The following is a 26,568-nucleotide window of genomic DNA, read 5'->3' as shown; positions in this document are numbered from 1 at the left end:
AGGTTCTGCTTTATCGACTTGATTCAATCAGAAAAACGTCTGTGGAGCCCATGCTTGCACAGCTCGCAGCATTTCCAAATGGACAGCACTGTCCCCACATAGCCACATTTCTGGGAAGGAAGTTCTCTGGATGGGATGAACTACTACGTCCTTTGGCCCTCCACAGACAACCCAAAGACAAATTACAAAGGCTTTTGTCGTTCTGGCTAACTATTGAAAAAGGATGCAAACATTTCACAACAGGTTAAAAACAAGGAGTGTGCCTGCCTCCTCAAAACTGTTTTCTAGATTGTTCCTAATACCACCAAAATACTCAGGACCAGGTAAACTCCCTCAGGCTCAGGTGACGGGGTACAAAGTGGATACATATTAGTGCAGATGGCCGCTCGCGATCGAAGCAAACCACTTAAAGATGAACAGTTTCACGAAGCAGCCGAGGAGGCCGAGGCTTTAGCGCCTGGTCGGAAGGCTGCGCAAAGTTACACAACGGCCAGGAGCCTGGCCTGTGCTGGTCCCTCGAGCGTTAGCCATGAAGAAGCACAAGATGAAGGGGCCAGGCCGGACCAGCCTCAGAGCAGGTCAGTCAGAGACCAGCTGCCCCGCTCACGGACAAAGACTTTGTTCCGCAAAAAAGTGTATTTTCTGACTTCTCTATTTCTGACAAAGTAAGATACTTAAGAAATGTACACCCATTAAGAAATGGGTATTTGATGATATTGAGAAATTCATTGTGGTTTTCCGGTGTGAGGATGGTATGACGTTTTTAAGCCCCTACCCTTTGGGGGTACACGCTGACCTACTCACAGGTGACGTGATGCGATGCCCAGGATGTGCTCTAAGCTGTCCTGGGAGGAGCGGGTGGGCACAAGAGCTGAGACGGAACCCACCAGGGCTGGGGACTCCTGAGGCTGGCGATCGGCACGCTGGGCTCCTCACGTGCGTCTCCCTACCTTTATACCGGAAATGTTCCATAGTAGAAAAAGTTCTTAAAACGGAAATGTACGTGCCAAAATGTTTACAGTAATCAAAACAGATGCAATGGTGACCGGAATTTGCTTCAAAATAAGCAAAATGGGTTGTGGGAGACGGTTTCAACAATAGGACTATGCACAAGGTTGAAAAGCACTGAAGTTACATGGGGCACATTTTACTGTCCAGTCTGCTTTTGTTTATATTGAAATTTCTATCAAATAAAGTTATTAAAGGACAGAAAAGGGAGAAAAAAATTGCAGTTTGGATGCGGTTAAAGAATGATGCTCCGCAAGCATGCTGGGTGCGACCTGTCCCTCCCTGGCCTCGCAGGGGGGCCCCTGGCTCGCGTTCCCACAGTCACACAGACCCTCCTGGGGGGGACGAGAGCCCACGCCGGTCCCAGCATTTTGTTTTCTCTGCCAACATCTCAACCTGCTGGTGACGGGGATGTTCGATCGGGTGTCACCCACTGACGCCTGACCCCTCTCCTTGTCCCACCCAGCAAGGAATTTGGGTGGAAAATCATTTCACACACCGAAACATTTCCTTTCCAGATTACACGGAGGAAAGTGCGCTGGGAGACAGTAAGATGGAGCCCAGCGTTCTGTGTTAAGATAAACCTCCACATCAAAAAGAACTGATGAGCTATTACACAGCCGCTTTCCAAAAGCTCCGTGAAGCACGCCGAAATCACCCGCCACCAGTGAAGCATTTCAATAAAGAATTATTAAAAAGTGATAAAGTGTCACCCAAGACAGATCAGTTTCAGCATGCGGGCTTTATAATCGCAAGCAAATGATAATTAAGTGATGGAGGGGACATTAGCTAAAGGTACATGAGGAATGGAGGGCTGTGTGGGGCCCCCGCCGAGGCGCCAGGCCCATGCTGCACTTGGCTGGCGCCCTCCGAAGCCCCACAACCCCCGACGACAGCCCGGGGCGCCACTCCTGAGCCCATGCCTCCTCCCCCAGGCACAGCTCGCAGCCCCAGAGGCCCCACAGCCCTGGTGACGGCCCACACCTGGCCCAGAGTGCCCGCCCCACGCAGCCAGGGGCACTCACGCAGAGTGACGTTTCAGCTGACTTTTCTGGTGATAAAGACAGGAAAGCAGAGCGTCAGCAGAAAGACGGTGCCTGTGGGTTCGCCCATAATCAGAGTACCTGCCTCGCCACATGTTCACCTAATAGGACCCTGCGTCACACCGACCTGCGGCGTGGACATCAGAGAGGTCAGTTCGCCGTTCCCGGAGCAGATCGGAAATTCAGCGGCCTCTGCGCCCAACACCCCGTTCTCCTTAGGCTCACCCCCCAACTGCTCTCAGCTCTTCTGCTCGCTCCCGGGCCACACAGCAACGCGGGCAGACCGACCCCCACGGAAGGCGTCTTATGCGCCTTTTTCCAATTTCTAATTGACGTGTTGATATTTACTCTTTCAAAAAGAAAAATAAATCTTAAGCACAGCATGACTGGGGTTTTCCAAAGAATCTACATCAATGATGTCGAGGCCTTCTATTTCTTCCGGCTGAATCCTACACATTCTCACTCTTACGTATGATACAGCCACGTATCGAGTTCATTGTAAGAGGCCATTCCTCACTTATGCAGATGGAGTCAAGCCTTACTACGCTTAATATCATATGAAAAATGTATTAAAATGGCCTCGTTTTTCAAAATAATTATCAGTTCGATGCTATCATGACGCATGCCTACTGAAATCCTTATTACCCTCAGCCAGCAGGACGTACTCTTGCCAGAAAGATGGGGAATGATTGTAACAATGCTATCTCTAGGAAGAAATGGTTTCTAGAATCATATTCCACACGTGTTATCCATCTTGCTAATATAATTACATTGCATTTAATGGGAAAATGTTAATGGTGACTATTAGTTGGCGAGCCCACCGCCAGGCGGTGGCACTTACGTTGCCGTCCACGGCGGAAGGGCTGTTAAACACGTACTCCAGCTGGAAGACGATGGCGAATGCGGGGTGACGGACCATCTCGGGGAGTCGGAGGCGGCTTCTCAGAACAAGAGCCTGGCTTCCGGAGCTGGGTCAAGGACACAAAGCAGGGGCCCATCAGGCAGAGGCTCGGGCTTCCCAGTGCCCACCCACCACCACCAAGGCAGGCGCTGGGCACGGCTGTGCAGCGAGTCCCCCTCCACTGAGCTCGTCTGCGTTTGGCCCCCAAGGTAATTCCCCAAACCAGAGCCTTTTTTAGGTGCCACAATCAATACTCTCTCCCAATTGACAGGGCTTGTGTCAGTCAGCAGGACGGAATGGTCCCACTAGGTCTCCAGAAAGTCCCCACCTCCAGGGCCGGCCTCTGCCCAGCTTTGTACGTGATGCCCCTCGGAGATGCCTCTGGTTCTGCCCTGGGAGACACGGGGCTGAGAAGGGCGGCAGGGCCTAGTGCCCTCTGGTTCTCCATCGTAGGAGAAAAGGAGGGCAGGGCTCATCCGGAGGAGGCCATGCCAGGTCCCCACAGACCCTCAGCAGCCGTGGCTGGAGTTAATGCTAACCCCAAAATGGTCACAGCACAGAAACAGGATTTTTCCAACCTCACAACACTGAGGTGTGCCCCTAACGGCTGCCCCTCAGCCAGAGGAGACACAGGCCCCAGGGAAGAGCTCCAGGTGGGTGAGTGCCACCTCACATGCAAGAAGGACTGCATGTCGCTTGGGTCCCCGGTGATGTGCCCACGGGGGCCGGGACTAGGGACCTTGGGGAGAATACCTGGCCTTCGAGGAGGAGCCGACTTTCCTGCTGAAGCTGGCGGAGCGCGACAAGGCCACCTCCATCTCGGGCACCAGCACCACGACCTGCGGCCTCTGCACGAAGCCCAGACCATTGTGCACGCCCACATGCAGACGCCGCTCCAGGACCTCCAGGGTGCCGGCGTCCAGCGGGCTGTCCGCCTAGAGAAAGTACGCGTCAGACAGAACCTGGCCCTGGGCAGAGGGGAGGGGAGCTCGCCGGCTAAGTTCCCAGTGGAGCGGCAAGCAGAGAGGAGGCTGTCACAGCAGTTTCAGACCCTTCCGGATCAGATGGCGTTTAGTGAGAATGAGTCCCAGCTAATGGCAGATAAGTCAACCAGCCTTAGGGCATGTCCTAGGCAGTCTGGGGTTTGCTCACGTAGCATGGTCTTCTCAGAGCAGTCACCCCAATGCACTCCCTCCGAGGCCTGATCGCCACACTCTTGCCCTAGGTTTCCAAGGTTGAGGAACGTTCTCAAGATGCAGCAAACTAGCAGCCAGGGACCTCGGCTCCTCCCATGGGACCAGGGGCTCAGGTGCAGCCCCTGCCGCCCACACGCAGGAGGCGACCACGGAGGCGCCTGGAGGAGGGAGGCCAGGCTTCGCCGCCTCTGCCTTCCACTGCTCTGACACTGGAGACCTGGGGCAGGCCAGGCAGCAAGAAGAGGGGGCATATACAGGCTGCAAGTCAGAAACCAATAAAAATGGAGTCTGCCCCAAAGTGATCCCGGATATTAAAGTGTTTCATCTTAACAAGAAATGTGCAGGCACTCTTAACAAATGAGCAAGGACATTCCTCCGGGCTATTCCTGTTTATTAAATTACATGATCATTGCAAAATGATCCCTGAATTTTCAAGTTTTCTTCATTGCCCATTAATCAAGCCGAACGAACCTGAATTCAGCCTATTAGTCCTTTAGTAATGAAAATAAAACAGTGGAGATGACTGAGTATCTGCCAGTTGGATAGGACTAAAATTACGAAGATAGTAAAAATACATAATAAAGTGATTTTATGGGGATGTATAAAATTCAACAATGATGCTCTTAAAGCATCTCGACCCACACACCATCTACTCTGAGCAACAACGGAACAGCAGGAACTACACCAAGGAAACGTATGTTGCCATTTCAATCCTCTTCTCTGCTTTGTGTTTCTGTTTCATGTGAGACCACGTTATGTAAAACTACATTTTCAAGAATGGATAGAAAGAAAAAAAAATTTCCATCTCATTTGTGTCTGTGTGTGTAATTAATAATTTGCTAACTGCACAGACTCCTAGGATGAGCACCAACTGACTGAATTGTTCAATCTCACGACAAATAAATATTAAAGACCTAATGTGTGCCGACACTGTTTTATGCACATTAGGTGCAGTGCTGAACCAAACCACGTCCCTGTCTTCAGGGTGCAAATACGCCAAGAGGGACCAACAACAAACCCATCCACAGGTAAGGAAACCAGGTGCTCCCAGGTAGGGCCAAGCCCCTGGAGAGACTCAGCAGCGAGCTGGGGCCTGCTGGGGAGGAGGGAAAATGCCACCTGAGCAGAGGCAGGGCGCCCAGCAAGGCAGGCAGGTTTGCACGGATATCTGAGGCCTCGGAGGCTCCTGCACGGACCTGGATGAAGATGGTACAGGAAAGTGAGCTACGTGTTCAAAGGGCGCAGGTAGGGACGAGGCGCCGGCACATCCACCAAGGCCCTGCACACACTGGCTTTCAGTTGAGGAGTTTACAATAAAGGAACATGTTCACACAGGCAGGCTGAACCTGACAGCTTCAGGGGGAGCGCCTTTCCCAGAAAACTGCTTTCATGAGGTAAAAGGATTGAGACTTCTAGTCATCTCCTCAGCATGAGCCGAATATCCTCAAAATGTCCTTTGTAGATGTAGATTATTTTATGGATTTCCCTACGCTCATTTGGTGACTTAACTTACTTTTAAATGAGGACTATTTCAAGACATATCAAAATTAATGTTAACTAAGTCTCAGGATCACCGAACCTTCGTCACCATCAAAGCTAAGAAAACAGGCTAGTGTGTCCCTCTGCAGCCACAAAGACGGAAAAGACAGGACCAGTCACCAGAGGCTGGACTGCCCACCTCGGCAGCATCAGAGACTTGGCCCTGCACTGGAGTCTCTCCACTGCTCAGGTTAAGTTCTGTGACAGGGGACAGTACCTCCCGGAAGCGATCGCTGATAAGGAGTTCCAGAAGCTCTTCCTCAAATTTCTCCAGGGAAGGATACAGCGTGAAGAATACATCGTCCAAGTACCACGTGACCGCCTTCTGAAGTCGGGGCTTTCGGAGGGCGTCACCTGAAATGACCAGAGGGCTCAGGTAGGTTATTCGTGGAAACGCAACCACCAGACGCATCCGAGGGCTCTCACCATCCGAGGTTCAGGCCGTGGTGACGGGACCTGCAGGCAGAGAAGAAAGCTGGGGCACCCCACTCAGACCGGACCCTGAATCAGAACCCACCTCGGTTCAAGCCCAGACGCTGAACTGATTCAAGAAATGCAACTTTTCATTTGAGGTCCAAATTGTACCCCAAACTTCCTCCAGGAACAAATGTTATAATCGGCAAGCCAAACAACACAGATCGCAGAGTGAAAAGTACCATAACATCCATCCCCTTCGGCTTAGCTCCTCTTTACCACTTCCTCTCTGGCAAGAACACAGCCAACGAAGCCGTTTCTCGTTTGATCACGTTTACCTTGAGCCACCTGGAAACGTGCAGGAATCCTCATGAGCATGTTAAGGCAAAAACACAGTCTGGGCTGACACCCCAGGAGAAAGTCCCTGTCCTGCTCGAGAAGAGTCCCCGGACCGTGAGCTCCGTGACAACAGGAGGGGACAATGGCTCCTGGCACAGCTCAGGGCCCAGCACAGAGCAAGCGCATGAAAACTCTCGCCATGAGAGGGGAGAATCGCCTATTTAGAGAGGGCTGCTGCGTGGGCTGTGGAACCGGGGCCAACACAGGAGGAAGCCAGCAAAGCCAGCCGCTTCCAGAAAACACACATTCCTGTCACTGGAACCTGGCTCTGGTCCTCTGTCTCTTCTGGAGTTTTTACGTAGGGTCAAGGTCTTGGATTGGAAAAGCCAATTCCAAAGTTAAAAAAAGAAAACAACTGAGATAAGGTTCACTGACGGGGAAACTGCAGTGAAAAGAACACACTGCTGTCCAGCCGGAAGGTTGTAAGTCAGAACAGCGGAAAGGCAATTTTCTCTTTTGCCTTCCTATGTATCGAGAGCCTTAAAAATATCCATATCCACCTTCTGCCCCAGTAATTCCACTTTTTGAACCTATTCAGCAAAATAAGCAAAGTAGTCACTGGAACATTATTCATAATAGAGAAAAATAAAAAACAACCAAATGTTCCAAAATAGGGAAATTTAAGTAAGCTGTTCATCCATATAAAATGAGAACAAAAATCATAGTGTCAAAGATTATTTAATGATTGAAAAATAATCATGATACTGTAGATGAAAAAATATAAAACTGTATATTAGCTCATTTGATGCCAATTTTATTTAAAAATATATGTATTGGGGCCAGCCAAGTGGCTCAGTTGGTTAAGAGTTAGCTTAAAAGCGCGAGCTCTGAGCAACAGGGCCGCCGGTTTGATTCCCACATAGGCCAGTGACGCTGCGCCTGAGCTGAGCTGTCGCTGAGCTGCCAACAGGTGGCAGGATGGCTCAGCTGGTGAGAGCACATACTTCTAACAACAAGACTGCATGTTCAATGGTGGGCTATGCCCACCAGCAACTAAGACTGAACTCGGCACTTTGAGCTGAGCTGCAGCCCAGATGGCTCAGTGGATAGAGTGCACGCTCTTAACAACAAGGCTGCTGGTTCGACTCCCGCATGGGATGGTGGCTACACCCACCCGCAACTAAGATTGAACACAGCACCTTAAGCTTAGAGGCCATGAGCTGCCAACGGACAACCAGATGGCGACTGGCGCCCTCCACAACGAAGACTGAAGGACAACACCTTGGCTGGTTCCCCTCCCCAACTCCCCAACACTGTTCTCCTCTCCCAATTCCCCAATTTAAAAAAAATAAAAATAAAGAATACATGTATTACATGTATACATGTGTATCTGCAGGCAGTAATCATGAATTATTTTATTTCTTCATGGTTTCCTACACCTTCCCTACCACAAATATGCATTAGATTTGATGCTTCTGAGTAAGTTTATGTATCCTTTCATAATTTTTTTTAACAACAAATCTTCAATTTATTTGAAGCAATTTGGTTTCAAAAACTTTAAGTTGCAGCAATCACAGAAAAAACCAGGAACAGTAGAAACAATAAAAGAACAATCAGGAGTACTGTATTTTTGTTTGTTTTTAACACTGTCATGGCTTTATTCAAAACACAGTTGCACGAAAGTATTAACTTCAAGTTTTTATAAGAAGAGTTTTAAGGAATTTAACACACTACATACATACTGCCATACAAAGAGCATTAAAATAGGACCAAAAACTTCTACAAAATATAAGGCCTAATCTACCCTTACTTATTTGAATGAAAATACCACCCACAAAGCTAAATAAGTTTTAAAAAGTTATTCAGAGGCTCTAAATGTTATTTTCAAACCAAAGAACTCTAATTTTGGTTGCACAATAAGATGATTGATAAGAAAGTCAATATACAGATTTAATTTTAAAAATAAGTCTTTTATAATCTGGCATACTATGCAATGAGAATTCTTCAGGACTAAAACAGGGCATTTCAATTGTTAAAAAGGAATAAAATGTTAGCTGTTTGGAGATTCTAATCCCCCCACTAAACTTATCCCAAGAGTTTTATTTCAGTCAATTGTGTAATTTTTTTTAGTTTATACACAAAAAGCTTTCTAATTTTAACTTTAAAACCCCAAGTCATACATTTCAAACTAAAAAAAGGAGTACTATACTCAGTAATTTAAATGTGCCCCAATGTGGAAATGTAACTTCAATTAATTTGCTAATTTAAGAAACTTACAAATATTCAAAACAAAGTGGGGAAACAATTTAAAGCGTCACGATTTAAAAAGCAATTGCCTTGAACATGGCGCCTCCACAACAAAAAGTGAGATGCACTTGTCTCCTCGTAACATTATACTTAGTAGTCATATGAGACACACACTCGCACTTATCCCAAATATGTTTCTATTTTTAATGGACATGCACTTGAAAACAAATCTTAATTTTAATATGAATTTAGTTTCAAATATTTTTCCAACTGTCTAATATAAATATTCCAATCAAATGTTGTATCTGGTAATGCTTCAAGACGATAGGAAGAATAGTTAAAGGCTCTATTCAGAAAAATTAGAAATATTCTACAGAGTGGTATCTCTATCATTTGAGAGGCTAAGTTAAAATGCTGACTTTGAATGTCTCATTAATTATCAACAGGCAATTGTTCTAACTTTTGAGGAACACTGTTGCTGCCTCCAAAAGACCTGTGCTTCTTTTCTTCCTTCATTCTACGAAGACAGTCTGCACATCTTGTCAACCAAGAAAGGTTTACAGTAAAGAGTCTGTTGCATAAAAGTGTACTGATAAGTATTATTCATATCTCAGAAAATACTCAGTTTCTCTCACTTAGCTTGTTAAAATCTGAAAAGGTGGCTGAGGTATAAGACTGAAGGTTTTCCTGGGTTTCCGTAAGTTTCCTAACTTTTTTTTTTTTTTTTGAGATAAGGGAGGAGAGTGAAACAAGAAAGGAAGGTGATCATAAAGGGATTGCTGAGAGGCAAACAAAAAACGCACACACATAAATACACAACACGGGCCGGCCGAGTGGCGCGATGGTCAAAAGCTGGCTTGGGACGCCAGAGGGCCCTGGTTCGGATCCCACATGAGGGCCAGTGACACTGCCCTCCACAGCTAAGATGCTGAACAGCAGCTCGACCTGGAGCAGGGCTGCCATGAGTCGCCGGCGACGGCGTAGGCTGCAGCCCCTGTGGCAGTGGGTTACCATGGGCTACCGTGTGTAGCCAGCAGCCAGCGTGAGCGGCCAGCAGCCGCAGTGAGTGGCCGTCCAGAAGCCGGCGACTGATCTGCCTCGCCCGGGAAGAGCGCAATGATGGTGCCAACTTGGGCCAGTGAAGCAACATCCTCCACAACTAGATTGAAGAACAAAAATGACAGCAACTTGTCTGTTCCCCTTCCCCCAATTCCCCAGCGCTGTTCCCATCCCCCAATTCCTCAATAAAAATCTTTAAAAAAAAAAAAGGTACACAACACCCGTTAGCATGTCATTGTCTTCAGCTTGAGGAACAAAGGGCTCACCGCATGTCTCTGAACTTATTATAACCAATTTTTCCTTCAAAGGTAAAATCTTAGGTTTTCAGAAGCTTCCCCGAAAGCCATGAATTATATTTTTGAATAGAACCCTTACTATTCTGCTCCTACTTTCCAAGTTACTCATGTTTGTCACATAAACCCTTAGCCAAAAAAAAGTCACTGCCCTCAAATTAAAGATCTGTGGGTCACCACTAAAAAAAACAAAACAACAAACTTATTATTCAAGAGACGACTTTCATTTCATATTCCAGCTGACTGTGATTTCAGTTAATTCATAAATAACTTTAAAAACTTATGAATGAGGGCCGGCCAAGTGGCGCATTGGTTAAGAACTGGCTTGGGATACCAGAGGGCCCCAGTTCGGATCCCACATATGAGGGCCAGTGACACTGCCCTCTACAGCTAAGATGCTAAACAACAGCTCAACCTGGAGCTGGGCTGCCGTGAGTCACCGGTGACGGCGTAGGCTGCAGTCCCCTGCTGCAGTGGGTTGCCATGGGCTACTGTGTGTAGCCGGCAGCCAGCGTGAGTGGCCAGCAGCCGCAGTGAGCGGCCATCCAGAAGCCGGTGACTGATCTGCCTCACCCAGAAAGAGCGCAATGATGGTGCCAGCTTGGGCCAGTGAAGCAACATCCTCCACAACTAGACTGAAGAACAAAATGCCAGCAATTTGTCTGTTCCCCTTCCCCGATTATCCAGTGCTATTCCCCTCTCCCGATTCCCCAATAAAATCTTAAAAAAAAAAACTTATGAATGAAATGCACCATACTACACCTGTGTAAAAGCAATCATGTTTTAATTATGGGCTAAAATGATGACTACAGTGGGCTTGTATTAGAAAAATTAAGATTGTAAATAAACTGCTAGGGAATTTCACAACTGGGCGGGGTCAATGAAAATTTTTCTCTACATATATGATCATTAACAGACTAGAAAATCTTATTTGGGATGATAAGGCAAAAAATAGTAAAACCACACTTTTCCTATAAAAGGTTATGTTATCTTCTGGAGGGATAGCTATCGTACATGAAGAATAAAAGATGTGATCACACTATTGCACACCCAGGAAACAGGGAATACGGTCTTAGAATGATGTAGTCATCTTCTTCCTCTCCGTCATCTTCAGCGTCTCGTTTCCTCTTATCCCCTCGACGACCTTCTTCCTCTTCTTCAACACAGTCATCATCGTCTTCTTCATCCTGAATTTCTTCTTTCATTAAGGACGAGAGGCCCACTTCCTCTTCTCCCTCTCCCAATTAAGAGCCTGCTTCGTCTCCCTCTTCTTCCTCCTCCTCTTCCTCATACCCTTCCCATGGACCGGCTTCCTCTTCCTCTTCCTCTTCATCATCTTCCTGATCAAATCCATCTAAGTACGTGATTTGCTGCAGCAGTTCAGAAATACTCTGTCTATAATCTTCCAGGTTTGTGATCTCACAGGTAAACAAGTCAAGACTTCAAATTTTTAAGATTTTGCAGAGCTTCTACTGTACTGAGATCTTTGATTTCGTTTCCACTTGGGTTGAGGTAGATAAGATTTGGACATTTCTCTGCCGGGAATTCCAAGCCTCCAGAAATCATACTGTCACTAAATTCCAACTTCCGAAGTTGATTTAAGCTGGGCAGCCGGGCCAGTGAACTCAGCTCCACATGCACCATATTCAGAAACTCTAAAAGTATCGTTCAGGCCCTCACTTGCCCCGTTGGCCCACAAGCAATTATCAAGGACTAACTGTGTCACCTCCTCCGGGGCTCTGCTCCTTAACTCCGGGTTAAGCCTCCTCCTCACCTCCATGTCCCGCTCCTGCTCTTCTGTTACTCTCCCCCCTTACCTGCCCTGCCTTTCCTACTACCCCCACCCCTCAAACTGTAAAAGATTTGGAAATGAATGAAAAGAAATGCAAATATAAATGCCCACCACCGCCAGGCAGGTTTGGGGAGAAAGGAGAGAAGAGTAAACGGGGTCCAAGGAGCTGGGGCTCTAACTCGGCTGCCCCCACCTCCCTGTACACACACGCGCATGCGCACTCACACACACACCCACAGTTCCTTCCCCTGCCCCTTCAATGGCTGCTCAGAAACGCCATAATTTTTTTACAAAGTGTTTATGGCAGGCCAGTTGACATGGCAGGCCAGTTGACGTGTCAGAACCAATTAAAAAGCAGCATTATTCACAATTGCCGAAAAGTGGAAACAACCTAAGTGTCCATCAACACCTGAGTGGATAGCAAAGTGGGGTCCACCACACAACGGAATACTATTCAGCCTTAAAAAGGAAGTCCTGACACATGGATGGGTCTTGAAGACATTATACAAAGTGAAACATTCCAGTCACAAAAGGACAGATACTGGACGATCCCACTTCCATGAGGTCCCCAGAGTAATGAAATTCAGAGACTGGAAGTAGGTGGGCACCAGGGGCTGGGGGCGGGAGGAACAAGGAGTGAGTGTTTGGCGGGGACAGTCTCAGCTCACAGGACGAAAAGCCATCTGAATCCCCTGAGTGGCGGGAGCCTGTGACGCGATATGGAGCCGGAACCCTCACCAGGTCACCAGAGGCCCTGCCGCTCCCGGAGCTGGGCCAGTTCACGCGTCCCCCTCCCAGGCCTGAGCAGACGTTGCTGTGGGCGTCGGCCCGGGTCAGGAGCGCTCTCAGGAGTCTGAGAGATGCTCCGCTTTGCACCAGGGCCTGACGTCACATCGCTGAGCACCACCAGGACGCCTGGCTCAGGACCCCAATCAGTGCCTTAGGGCCCATTCTAGAAAACGGGCTTCCAGCTGACATTTGTGACTCAGCTCCCACGGCAGCCGCTCACTTCATGCGAGGCTCTGCACTGGCTCCACCACAGGCTGGGCGGCCCGAGCCTTCTCCCACACGACCCACAGGGCCAAAAACTCTTTCTGGTGCCCCTTCACCCGTAACATAGGTAACAGGCAGAGCACGAGGATGGGGATCTGATGGGCACACAGATGTGTGACCCCAAGAGTGGCCGAGGAGTCCCAGCACAGGGGCGGAGGTGTGCTCCGAGCCCGGGTGCGGGACCCCCTCCTTGCAAGCAGCAGCTGTGTGAGCCACAGCATGAGACAATGACCGGGTGGTGGGGTGGGGGCTCGCTGTCCAGGCCGCTCAGAAGGGAGCGAGAGACAGAGGACGTGCGAGAGGGAGGCGGGATGGACCTCCCAGTTGCGAGAAAAAGATACTATGAAATCAGCAGCATTTCCAAACTGAGACAATTCTGAGCTTCCCTCTAAAAGCCGCTCGAGGAGAAAGGGCCGCTTCCTTCTGGGGAGTGACACAGAGCTGCCGGAACGACCAGAACTAAGAACTGTCATTTCCAGTCATTCCTGGGTGGAATAGTCCTCTTAAGAATTCAATCCTCGGGGCCAGCCAAGTGGCGCGTTGGTTAGGAGTTGGCTTGGGACGCCAGCTCTGAGCAGCAGCACCCTGGCGTGATTGAGGGCCAGTGACGCTGCGCCCTCTACAACTAAGATGGTGAACAACAGCTCGACCTGGAGCTGGGCTACCGTGAGTCGCCGGTGATGGCATAGGCTGTAGCCCCTGCTGCATTGGGCTGCCATAAGCTACCGTGAGTGGTGGGCAGCCAGTGTGAGCTGCCATGAACCGCCGTGAGCGGCCGTCCAGTGGCCGGCGACTGATCTGCCTCACCCGGGAAGAGCGCAATGATAATATCAACATGGGCCAGTGAAGCAACATCCTCCACAACTAGACTGAAGAACAAAAGGACAGCAACTTGTCTGTTCCCCTTCACCGATTCCCCAGCGTTGTTCCCCTCCCCTAATTCCCCAATGAAATCTTTAAAAATAATAATAATAATCAAGCCACTGATGTGGTTGTCCAGTAAGGCGGAGATCTAGCGACAGTGGCTTTCCTGGCCACAGTCATCAAAATATCAAGTACTTTTCTTATGAAAGCATTTCCCGAGGAAAGAAGACAGAAGAAATTGAGGGACCTTGAGGGAGGTGAGACACGGCTCAGGAAGGGATTACAGCCTCCCACCCCCAACCTGCCCCCGCTGCCAGGCTGTTGGCTAAAAGGTGCCAGCCACACTCGCTGGCACTCCCCCTTAGAGCCCAAATCCTGTGAGGTCTGACCATGAACCAAGGAACTCACCAAGTGGAGAGAAGCAAAGCTGCCCTTACCCATTTCTCCATGAGCTGGAAGGAGGCCAGGTATATGCTGCAAACCAGACACCAGAAGGTTCTCAGGCAGGAGGTGGAAGGCTGGCTCCAGGAGCGGGTGTGGCCTCAGGCTGAACTGCAGGCTGCAGCTCTCAATGAGGGTCATGTGCTTGTTTTCTGGGGGAGAAAACGCCGTATGTGACAGCTGAGACCAAAGGCACCTTTGGTCAAGTCAGCCAATAAACTGAGAAACTTAAGACATAACCACCAAAAGCAGGCAACATTTTTCTAGGGAGACAGGGAATTACTGTTAGTTCAAGCCAAAAAGTGGGGGGGGGGGGGAAATCAATCCTTAATAACTCTCTCTGGTAAAACTGCAACAAAAGAGGTTTGTTTTAATGCAACATAACAAAATCTCCGGCGCTCCGCGGAGCAGGGAAGCCCGGGCATCCCTCACCCGTGATCAGAGGGCGGCTGGGAGGCACTCTGGCCAGGGGCTGCCCCCTCTCAGCCTCGGCACTTGCTTCCGTGGAACCCCACAAAGCAGCAGGACCAGGCACTGGGGGGGCAAGGCCTCCTGCTGGGGCCATTCTGGGTGACAGCTAAGACCCAATACGCCAATATCCATAACATGGGAGAACGGGATAGGATCCAAAGCCCAAAAAAGGTTCAGGTAACGCGCTGGGACAGCGGGAGAAGGGAGGGGGTCCTGGAGGAGCTCAGACACGGAGCCCAGGGGAAGGTGGAGGGAACAGCTCCATCCACAGAACTTGGGGCGCAGGAAGGGACACACCCCACAATCACAGGGCCTGAGGTTGAGAGGGACCAGACGTGCCTTCTGCACATTCCCACAAACAGGCGATCTTGCTTGGGCTTGATTTCCTCCACTGACAGGGACCTCAGCACCTCCTCAGGCAAGCTATGCGGTTTCATAAGAGCTAAATATGACTCACCGCATTTGCTAGAAACAGAAGTTAATGAAAACTGTGGTTTTAATGCCTAACCACTCCAAATGTGAGATCTGCTTACTCTAAAATGTAAGATGCCCTGAAAGGCACTTTCCCACGTGGCTGGATGGAGAGCAAACTGGTCCAGCCTCTGTGGAGAGCACACAGGAGAAATGCCACAGAACTGTCTGCACAGCCCTGGGCCCAGCAGCCCCACTTGTGGGAATTCACCCTGGACCCGCTTGCACACGTGCAAAGGGCCAACGACGTCCAGCGCAGCAAGCCTTTGTTCTCACAGAAGGAAACACCCAAGTATCCACTGTCAGGACTGACTCCTTCACACACAGCAATTCCACCAAATACCACACAGCCATGAAAAGCATGAGGGGGCTTCGATGCACTGACGGGAAACATCCCCCAAGATAAGTCGTTACAGGACAGAACCACGGTCTGGGACAATGAGTAACGGGGGCAAAAGTAAGACTCGGGGCATGTGCGTCTGCTTCTGTGTTCGGCAAAGACCCTGGAAGGACCGACGGGAATCAGAGAAGTCACCTGGGGTACAGGCGAGAGAGGTGAGTGGTGGGGGCTCAGAAAGGAGACCCCACTCTGAAGCTTTTTATACTTTTTGAACTCTGAACCAGGCGAATCTTCACCCATTCAAAAAGACACCCATAAAGTTTTGGAGGTGCCAGCTGAGGAGATGAGCTCACATCGCAGCCCCGTGGCTGGGCCTCCTTGCACACATTCACAGCCCCCACGGACACTCCGACTGTACCCGAGAATCACAGACGTGCTGGTCACAGTCCTAAGGATACCTCGGGGGGAAGATGCTAGCAAATTAATGATTAAATTCAACCGAGAAATAACCTAAAAGCCAATCTTTATCAATAAAATTAAGTTTCTGACTAACTGTTCCCCTCTCAAAATTCAGCAGGGAGTGAAGGGGATGGGGTTGATTTAACTTTTTCACACAGGCTATGTGGCAAACACGAAATTCCTATCACAGAATCCAGGCAATATCTCGAAGAGGCGGAAAGTCACCCTCCCAAACAGATCCCCACTCCCACCCGTCAGCACCGATCTCCGCCCTGGGCCTCCAAAATGACCTGTCCACCCATCCCCGCTTCCACTGGTGCCCCTCCTGTCCATCCTCCCCTCGGCCACAGCCAGAGTGGGCCGGCCACGCCCCCCTCCCGACTGGCACCCTCCAGACAGGCACCCCAGCTGCTCTAAGGCAGGCCCCTCGGCCGCTGGGCATCATGGAAGACAGGAGCCCAGAGCTTCCTCAACACGGTGGGCGTTCCTGCAGATCATTCTTCAGGAAGGCACAGCCGGAAGGCCTGCTGTGGCCAAGGTAACCACTGGGCTTCACGGTCAGTGGTTTCCTGCAACAGCCGGCGCCCAGTGATAGAACAACTTCACTGGCGGGCAGAGCTGTCATCCTGGAGGCGAGAAGGGCAACAGCCCCCCCACCAGGCGGCTCCCACAGGGCCACACCTCTGCCACAGTCACAAAGCAGTGTCACCTGTCAGGCTTGTGTGTTTCAACTCTTTAAATGACGTCAAAAACTCAAGCCCGTGATACACTTTGCCCAAATCTATTAAATCGATTAGCTAAGCTGGCGCTGTTTCCCCAGGCGGAAGTGCAAGTGGGTACTGCTCAGGAGAGCGGTCAGACGAGGACAGTCAGGCCGGTCCCTTACGTTCGATGGGGTCCTGAAGCAGTGGGTGCAGCAGGGCTCTGGGGGTGCCGTGGTACAGTCGCAGCCTGCAAAACAAGACCCGCAGACACACGTCACCTGTGCACATCTTGCTTCAGTCACTAAACCCACTCTTCTTCTCAAAAGGAAAGTGTGGGAGGGCCCCCAACGCCATCACACCTCCCAGAGCTTTCTAACTGCCACCCAATCACGTCCTTTGCAGAACACAGAGGCTTCCCACCCCTGTGCCCCTGGCCAAGCACCCCAGCACACGTCCAGCTCCGTCCTAACACAGCCCAAGGACCTAGGCCCTAGGGAGCAACGCCAGGGAGCTCACTCATGCGCCGAAATGTCCCAAGAAAGACCACGTTTGAGCAATTTCCAGAGCAGTGCTTCTCCACCGGGGACAAGTTTGTCCCCCAGGGACATTCAGTCCAGTCTGGAGATACTGTCACCTTGGGGGAGATGCCTTGGCATCCAGTGGGTGGAGGCCAGGGACGCTGCTATGTACACTCATAGGACGGCCCCACAGCAAAGACCTATCCAGCCCCAAATGCCTTGGCTTACTTAGAAAATGAAGCAAACCCAATTCCAACTTGAAGAGAAACTATCCCCCAGTACACCGTTATGAACACACAACATACGCTGACAAGCGTAAAGCTTTCTGTTACGGTCAAATGATGAGCAGAGAAATCCACACAGAGAAACGCTGGGAAAGCCCAAAGACAGAGAGAACCAGGCAGGTACCGTTTGTCCTCGGAGGCAGAGGTGGAGGTGGGAGAGTCCGGTTTGTTGCTGAAGATCCGAAGAATTCCAAACCCACAGGACAAGGTTTGGAGGGTCCCATCCCTTTTCCTTCCTTCAGCGACCACTTCCACCACAGCCACGATGGTAGGGTGGGTTAAGGAGGTGTGAAAATACACGGGCTGGAAAACAGAAATCAGACGCCAGGTGACGGGCTGGAGGGTCACAGCCTGTAGAGCAGGAGACAGAACAGGACACAGCTGCGCTCCCCCTGCACCCCTGCACCATCGCCACAGAAACACCACAGGCACGCCGCACCCCTTGCAGGACGCCCGAGGAGACCACAGACATGGTGAAGTGACTCCCTTGGGGTCGCAGCTTCTCATCCCGGAGCGCCTAACAGCCAGGACAGCAGGCTACTGCTTCTGCCCAGGCATTCTCCATCGACAAAAAATGCCACCAGACGCCAGGTTCTCTAAAGCAGGAGCTGGAGGGGCCAAGCACTGCACGCCGCCACCAGGCAGGACCCCCGTTAAATAAGACACAGACAGGCCAAGTCCATGGCAAACACACATCTGCTGAGCCATTTTATGTAGCACTCGCTGTACAAAACGTCCATCACAGCCTGCCAATATTGACTCTAAGTCCTGTCCTTTCTATGTGACTATTACTTAGTCGCATCTGAACTCATTTTGTTTAAGCAGGACCCTTACACAATTATCTCCAGTTCAGAGCGCAACTAACATCTTGTTAGGACAAAAACTGCCTTGAGATTATTTTCCTACAAGATTTTTTGGGACCCAAGCCAAGCAGATGATATTTAAATTGTTCTTGAGAGGTTTTCCACGCGTAACCTTCCCAGTCCCTAACATGCAAATGGCAGCCTTGGGCTCTCACCAGAGAAAGACAGCACAGGTGAGTCCAATCCATCTCGTGGGAACGAAAGCACCTTCACTCTGCTGCTGTTTTCTATTTCGATGCAGTTGCTTTTATTTAAAACTAGTAAACACCACAGACACAGGAGACAGACACAGAGGTTTGGAAAGTGACAGGGAACAGCGACCACGGGAGCTCAGCCGTGGCTCTGGGCTCAGCGTGGTCCTGGAACCCAGTCTGTGGTGGGAGCAAAACACAGGTGTAGAGTCACCAGCTGAGCACAAAGACCACCCCTGCCTCAGGGCAGGAAGAGGTAAGGCAGGCCAGGTGGGGCTACTGCAAGGTGATTTAAACTTGGAATAATCCCCTGTTAACGAGTCATTACCATGGTGTCACCCAGAAAACGTTTACTGTGATCACAGACTGTCAGCCCAGGATAATAGAGAGACACATTAAAACATCAGCCATAAGATATAAATCGTTATTCTATTATCTTTTATTGCAAAATGATGAAATAATGACCACTAACAGCTGACAGGTGGTTGGACCAAGGGAGAATTATGTTTCCGTATCCAGGACTCAAGACTGCTTTTAAAGCCCCACTGCGAAGCCGAGTTTGTCATTGTCTCACCTTTGGTATCTGTACCTGTGCACGTGGGTTTATGAGTACCTCCCACTCTTCCTTTCGGCAGTGAAACAAACACTTTAAACTCTGATGCGAAGCAAACAACCATCCCCGCAGTTTAGAGGTCACCTTGAAAGCGGTGTACCTGCCGGCAGTGGGACGGGCTGCTCTGGCACGCCCCAAGGACAAGTTAGGACGCTTGCCTCTCCCTTTCATTTACCACCGAAAACAATTATTCTGAGACAAAACAAGCACAGCGGAGTCCCATCGGTGTCTGTCTCCAGGGACTCCACTCTAAGCGGGAGGGACAGCCCCTAGAAGCGCAGCACACGAAAGGCCACCCGAGGTCGGGTGGGTGTGATCCTGTTAACCCCTGATCGGTGAGGCTGCTGTGCTTTTCCAATCATCACTTACTGACCCTCCAGGTGGGAAAAGCACCATGCTAACAAATTCCTAAGGAACCTGGAAAACACGATTCAGCCCTCAAGAAGTTCCAAGTTCAAAGGTAAGAGCTAGGTTAGGCAGGTACAAAATGCACACTCTGCTCAGGACGGAAAGCTCAGAGGCCTTGTGGAGGTAAAGGCCTCCCAGGGATGAAAACGGTGCAGCACCCATCCTGCGTCACCGGACGGGGCATCCCCAGGAGGCTCACCTGGTACCGAGGCACCATTCCCACCTTACAGCAGACACATGGGCTCAGCCAGAAACCTCCATCATGCTCAGCTGAGCAAAACCTGCAAACAAGCCCTTGAGTCTAAGGACAGTTAGTTAATGTCACACAGTACACTCTGAGAGGAAAATCCTATCCATCAACTGAAATTACATGATTAAAAGTTTGAGTCAAGCCCATCAAATTACCAGCAAGAGAAGGCCACGTGAGCAAGCAGAGCGGGGCTCTCACCACACATCACATCTAACTCATCTACATCTGACAAGTTTCCGCCCTGACAGGATAAACAGATTAATAAATCTCCGAAATGCCCTGTCTTAATGCCTTCATCTTCAAAACCACAGGCACCATTTTGTGGGAGGGCCAAGTTCCCATTTTTCACTCACATGACAGAATCCAAATTGGGCCTCCGGTGACGTGCCTGCATGGAGGGGCTGCGGCCCTGCGTTCCCAGCTGCACTGCCACTCGACCTCCCCTCAGTGACACGCAGCGCTCCGTCCCAAGCAGCAGCCAAGGCTGGGCAACCAGGCCAGGGAACAGAGGGGCAGAAACTAAGCGAGGCCCTTCCGGAGAACTTTTTTAACTAAACCTTTAGTAGGCTATCTTCAGGAAAGCAAGTGATTCACAAATACTTCCCACCGCTTCAACCTGCCCCTTGCAGCTCAAGACGGCTTCCCGGACATGACCCGTCCCGCGACTGAATGCTCCAAGCACGGTGGACTCTGCCAAGCCCAACTGTCCACTGGGAAAAGCAAACTCTCCAATTCCAGGGGCTCCCCCTCATCTGGGTGGAGCCCATCCTTATCCACACAAACCACCACCACCATGGGCACAGCCCCCCACCGAAAGAATTATCCGGCCCAAAAGGCCAGGGGGACCAAGGCTGAGAAAGCCTCATCTAGGGTGACAATGTAAACTTCAACCTGGGCTGAAACGACCACACGCCACCTTATCCACCTTGGCGTGTCCAGCTCCTAAACAGAGCCCGGCCCGGAGCGGACACCCAGCCAGTGTTTGCTGAATAAGCACCTCCTGCTTACTGGGTGACTGTGTGGGAAAAACATACTACTTAATACTCACATGACCCTTAAGAGATGCGCAGTTATTCCTCTTGCACAGAAGAGTGAATCCCGAGTCAAGAGTTTAAACTCATGGCCTGAAAACCCACAGGAATAAGTGACAGAGCAGGACTTTCACCCATCTCCATCTTATATCAAACCCTACACCCACAGCCAACACCAGTCCCACACCAGCCAAAGAACAATTCCTTGTTACTCAGAAAAATAAGTGAGCAAACCCAGTTACAACTTGCAGCAAAATACCCCCCCGTACACTGTCAGGAACACACAACACACGCTGACAGGCTGAAAGCTTTGTATTGTCCCCTAACGGCAGGCAGTTAAATCCCACCACTGGACACATCATGGAGAGGTTATCAGTCCTCCTTCTAGAAACCATTTCTATCATCCCCATTTCTGGCTCAGAGTCCCCGGCAGTGGCTTCTGTTGAGCTGGAGAGGAAAACGGCCCTTGCTCAGAGGGACATGGCAGGGCAGACGGACTCTCTCCCGGATTTCCTGCCTCTGCCGCCTGTGATCACACCTAGGGCAGCACAAAGATGGCGTGACAGGCGGTGCAGAGGGCAGGGACTGCTCAGGTCATCTGGAGGACTTCCCGGAGTTGCCTGGGGTGACACTGATGCTCTTTCCAGCACCCACCTTTCAAGGGGAAATTACATCACCCTCACTAACGAGGAAGGGCATTCGAGTTGGTATGTCACAGCTTCCAGGAAGTGGAAGCAACCCAATTACCTGTGTCATAGGCAGGGCAGCTGACGTACCTGTTACCTTAGCAACACCTGAGCTGAGGTGAGCTCTCGGAGGAATTTGGCTGTCTGTGGAGAACCACTAGGGTTCCTGCCCAGCCGCTCTCATATAATAAAGCAGGAAAAATGAGCCTGTCCCCGAAAGGCTGGGCAGGGCTCATTGAGGAGAAAATTTAAGGGAGAATCATGTCCATCTCAGGAAGAAAATGTGGAAACTGCACGGCACTTTGGCCTTCCACATTATTTTTTAAAAGGTCCTTTTTGAGAGGTTGACTGAATCAGGAGCCGTCTCCGTGGGGGTGAAGGGCAGTGCCTCCCCACAAGTGGAGGTCTGTCTGCAAGGAGAGCCCAGAGCTCACTCTGAGAACGGCCTGGGGCTGGTCATCTGGGCCCCGCCAGCAGAGCCTGGGAGGCTGAAGCCAAGGGAACCCGAGCCTGGGGCCAGGAATTCATCATTCACAGAAAAGCACCCAGCTCAGGTTCAGAGAAAGACTTCTGTTTTTGAAAGTCTTTTCTCAGGGCCTTGTTGGCAAAGTAATGAAATAGCAACTTCTTTCAGGGCTGTGCATTACACCGACAGCTCAATAAAAACCCAGAGCACACGAGGACGGTTTATTCATCCGCGTTTAGCTGGACAACCACACAGAATCCAAACGGGGCCCCCTGCTCCTGGCAGCCAGCCACCTCACACCAGCTCACCCCCAAGCCACTGCCGATGGGCAAAGCCAGGGGAATACAGGCAATGGGTAAAGTCAGAAAGCGCCCGCCACCACATTTCCGAGTCACCTCTGCAGAGGGCAAACTGTACTTGTTTCCACACGTGTGTAGGCAGAGCAGCACCCAGCATGACGCAGTCACCAGGGAGAGCTCCACCCTGTGACAGCAGGTGTACGTGACACACACGCGCACACACAGTGAGAGGTTACTCCTGAGCTAACTGGACTTGAACGAAACCCATTTTTCTGTATTCTGACCGTCAAGGAGACGAGAGGGAAGAGCCGGGCGTGGAGGATACAGCTGCAGACTCCAAGGGCAGCGGGACTCGTTCCTGGGGCTTCACTGGCCTCTGCTGCTCGCCGAGGGCATAGCAGCCGGAACACAGCAACCGCCCTGAGGGAGCCCGGCTCTGCCACTGGTCGCCTCCCAGCAGAAAGGCTCTGTTCACCCCACACTGACCTGGATGCACAGTCCACCTCAGCAACTCCAAGACTGAAGGGTACAGATTTTTCCGGAAACTTTAAGGACGGTGGTCCTCTCTAACCCACTGTCCTGTCCCCGCACCCAGCTCAGCAGGAGACAAAGGAGGGTGGTGAGGCCGAGCTGGGGCGGCGCTCGGCTCCCTCACTTCGGTTTTCCTAACTCAGCCCAGAGCTGCACGCTCAGGGCCCCACACAGCTTCCAGGAGGCAGCGACAGCGTGCGCGGCACAGACGCCTCCCGGGCACGGGTGCCAAAGCCGGGACAGTCCAGAGGAGGAGCGTCACTCACGGCTTCCTTACAACGTGCTGCTGTTCCGCAGGGATCACCAGAGCCGAGCGAACCAGGGCAGACGGCAGGCCCTCCGCTCACGGCCTACAGGCCGTGACTGCCATGGTGACAAGGACTGGCCCCAGCCACTGTGAGAGGAAGGACACAGAGAGGGGCAAAGCACCCCTGTGCTGAGTACAGAGCACAGTCCCATCCTGCAACACCCCCCAAGCGGACACTGCAGGCACCTCTGACACACGGGGTCAGAAGGCGGCCTCGGACATCACTGCAGTCACAGCCCAGGCCATGGGACCAGCCTAACCGGGCCAACCACTCACGCTACACGCACGACCCCGTGACCTGCTGGATTACTCTAAGGAGGGGACATAATAATACTGACCTCCAGAGGACAATGCTGAGGACAAAATGACATAAATGTACTTGCGAGCCAATGCCTGGCCTGCGGTAACTCCCCAATGGAGGACAGCCATGTTACCACCTTCATTAGTCACTAATTGTCACAATGCCGGGCTTCCTTGGGCCTGACTGTACACACAAGAAAGAGCCAAACAGCTGGCCTGAGAAGGCCCCAGGAGGCCACCCCAAAGGCAGCAGAGGCTGAGCTCAGGCGGGATTACCTGTGACATCAAGGCCATGCCGCTCCTGACAAAGGCGACATACAGCCTGTGCTGAGACAGCGCTGTAAGGAGCTGCCCACCCGCACATGCGGCTTATGACACAAACCTTTCTCTCTGATGCGACTGACCAGAGACCGCTAAGAGGCATTTGCACAAGCTGTCTGACAACCTTAGTATCAGACACATTTTTAGTGCCCAGGACACACACTTTCCCGCGGCTTAATCTTCCCGACCTCTGGGGGGCATTATCTCCGCCTCCTCCCACATTAAGTTAGGGCACCGTCAGCATCAACCCACGCCAGCCACTCAGCTCTCACCCGGGCAGACGGCCAAATGCAGAGGGCAGCACTGCTCAGCCAGCGCCCCACAGCTTCAGGACTGGGCCAGGACAGTCCCCAGCACGCAGCGGCCCCCTGGGCTGTGCTTAGGCCCAGCGCCGTCTCCAAGGATGGCGAGGGTCCTCACCGCCTCTGTTACTTGCTGTGCTGTCACAATACCAGACTTCCGTGGGCCTCACGCTGAACTCACGAGAAAGAAATCGGCACGGCATGGGCCTCTCCACACCTGTGACCATCACCCGCAGGGCTGAAACCATGCAGACCCAGTGTGTCAGGACGCCCCCACCAGCGCCCCGCCTCCTCTCCCGTGACCTGCCACCTTCGCCTGCGTAAGGCTGTCTGCTCTTTCCTCTCGGCTTAGATGTCAGCTCCACGGGCAGGCCCCACTCATCCCCTTCCTGAAGCAGGTCCCCGGCCGTCTCTGGGACAGCAGCGTACTGGTCTCCTTCCGAGGATGTATCACAACCGGCAGTTACTCTGTTACTGCTTTTTAGTGTCGCCCCTCAACGGACCACAAGTCCTGTGTGGTGAGCACCACGCCCAGGTCACCCACCAGCAGCACCCGGCGCCTGGCCCAGTGCCTGGCAGACAGCAGGCCCAGAATAAACGCTTGTGGGTCTGGTGCAGCCGAAGAGGATGGAAAACGCCCATCTGCAGGGTGGCCAGACACAGGGCTCCGTGGGCCAAATCCTGCTATGGACCAGTGCCAATGCAACGGCACCGTCTGGAGGCAGAAGCATGGGTTTCGGTCCACACTCTGCCACCTGCTACCTGGGCAGCTCACTTTACTTCTAAGTCTCAATTTGCTCATCTTGAAAGAAAAGATACTAAAGGATGGGGGAGGAAAAATGGGGCAAACGAATGAGATCAATAATTTCCTAACTTTGTTCCAAGCACCCCAAGGTTCCTGGACGGTAACAAGACCCCAAGCGCTCCCCCACCACACACCGCTCCCACCAGAGCCTTGAACTCTCATCCGTTTAGGATGCTTGGCTTCCACGCAAGATTGCTTGGCAATGCAGCGCCCACCCTAAGACCAGCTTTGCGATGACTGGGTCTGCTGCCCAGTGGCATTCCTAGGGTCTGAGGTGCACTGGTCGTGTCCCCAGGTCAGGGTGTCCCCGGCACGCCCCAGGGCCCCGCACAGATGCTCTCCAGCGTCATGCCCACCTCATTAAAGATGATCCTAGACGGCTGCCTCGGGAGAGGCTCCACGGGCCTCACCATGGTCTTCCACGTCCTCCCGAAGAAGTGACGGTAGGTGACATCAAAGAGAGAGACACGAAGATGGCACCCCACCTCCGAGAGCACTTCCAGCACGCCCTAGGAGACAGAAGGGGTCAGCCCTGAAGGGTTCTCAATGTTACAAGCCGTCCCTTCAGGTGCTGAAGGGCCGTCCTGGTAAAATGGCCACGCAGTACCCATCCCCCTGTCCAGGTATCAATTTCCTTTCCGGGCACTACCTCTCACGACACTCAAGTCCCCCAGCACAGACACAGGCTTAAGGCTCACCCAGAGCCAAGGAGACACAGGAGGCTGGGGCTGCAGAGACAGATGCATCTGACACCATGCGGAGCCAAGAGGGAAGTCCACGAGAGCGCACCTGAGAGCCTGGATCAAGCCACACCTGAAGCTTATCCTATGGGTTTGTCTGTGACGTGAGTTAAATTACCTCTAGCTTAAACTATTTTGGATGGGGTTTTTTATCATGTGCCACCAAATGAATCCTTCCTGATATAACCACAAACTCTAAATCCTCAGCTTGCTAGAATTATTTTGGGGTGGTATTAGCAAAGGAACATCTCTGAGGACTGAGCAGTCGTGGCTACAAATATAGCAAAGTAAATAGAGACTCTAGAGACATGCCCTTGGGGTGGCCAGTTAGCTCAGGTGGTTAGAGCGCAGGCTCATAACACCAAGGTTGCCGGTTCAATCCCCACATGGGCCACTGAGCTGCGCCCTCCACAACTGGATTAAAGACAACTACTTGACTTGGAGCTGATGGGTCCTGGAAAAACACACTGTTCCCCAATAAAATTTCTTTAAAAATAAAAGATTAAAAAAAAAAAAGACACGCCCTTGTCCCAGAGCTGCACAGCTGCAGTGAGGTTTTGCCTTGGTCCTTGGCGCTTTTGCTTTTGGTGCAACCAGCAGTAAATTTATTGGCACATAAGTTATTCATAACATTCAATGACTATATTTTTCCTGTCTGTAGGATATGGAATGATGCTCTTTGTTTCCTTCCTAATATTGGTAATCTGTATTTTCCCTTTTCTTGTGATCAATCTTGCTAGGAGGTTATCAATATTATTAATCTTTTCAAAAAACCAACTTCCAGCTTTTCTCTATTATTTGCCCTTTACTTTATTGATTTCTGCCCATATATTTACTACTTCCTTCTTCTATTTTCTTTGGGTTTTATTTGTTCCTCTTAAGGAGGAAGCAGAGGTCATTAATTTTATACCTTTTTTCTTTTCAATTACAGTCATATAAAGCTATAAGTTTTCCTCAAAGGACTGCATTAGCTGCATCCCATAAATTTTGATATGTTCTTCCACTACTCAGTTCAAATT

At 51.0% G+C, this 26,568-nt stretch overlaps 1 protein-coding gene and 1 pseudogene across 1 annotated transcript in view; both read right to left on the bottom strand.

Moving 5' to 3' along the window:
* Positions 1-26,568, bottom strand: part of NPHP4 (nephrocystin 4) — a 109,142-nt gene that overhangs the window by 73,924 nt on the left and 8,650 nt on the right. Inside the window, exons 4-10 of the mRNA XM_019660363.1 lie at positions 25,166-25,318; positions 17,561-17,739; positions 16,817-16,881; positions 14,186-14,341; positions 5,905-6,041; positions 3,706-3,887; positions 2,893-3,019 (exon numbers count right to left, since the gene is read on the bottom strand). Of these exons, the coding sequence (XP_019515908.1) occupies positions 2,893-3,019; positions 3,706-3,887; positions 5,905-6,041; positions 14,186-14,341; positions 16,817-16,881; positions 17,561-17,739; positions 25,166-25,318 (999 nt within the window). The remainder of the gene's footprint in view (positions 1-2,892; positions 3,020-3,705; positions 3,888-5,904; positions 6,042-14,185; positions 14,342-16,816; positions 16,882-17,560; positions 17,740-25,165; positions 25,319-26,568) is intronic.
* LOC109392156 (acidic leucine-rich nuclear phosphoprotein 32 family member E pseudogene) lies at positions 10,917-11,819 on the bottom strand (annotated as a pseudogene).

This window comes from Hipposideros armiger, unplaced genomic scaffold, assembly GCF_001890085.2.
Source record: "Hipposideros armiger isolate ML-2016 unplaced genomic scaffold, ASM189008v1 scaffold_316, whole genome shotgun sequence".
NCBI lineage: Eukaryota > Metazoa > Chordata > Mammalia > Chiroptera > Hipposideridae > Hipposideros > Hipposideros armiger.
Note: the sequence above shows the minus strand (reverse complement) of the source record. Positions and strands in the feature narration are given on the sequence as shown.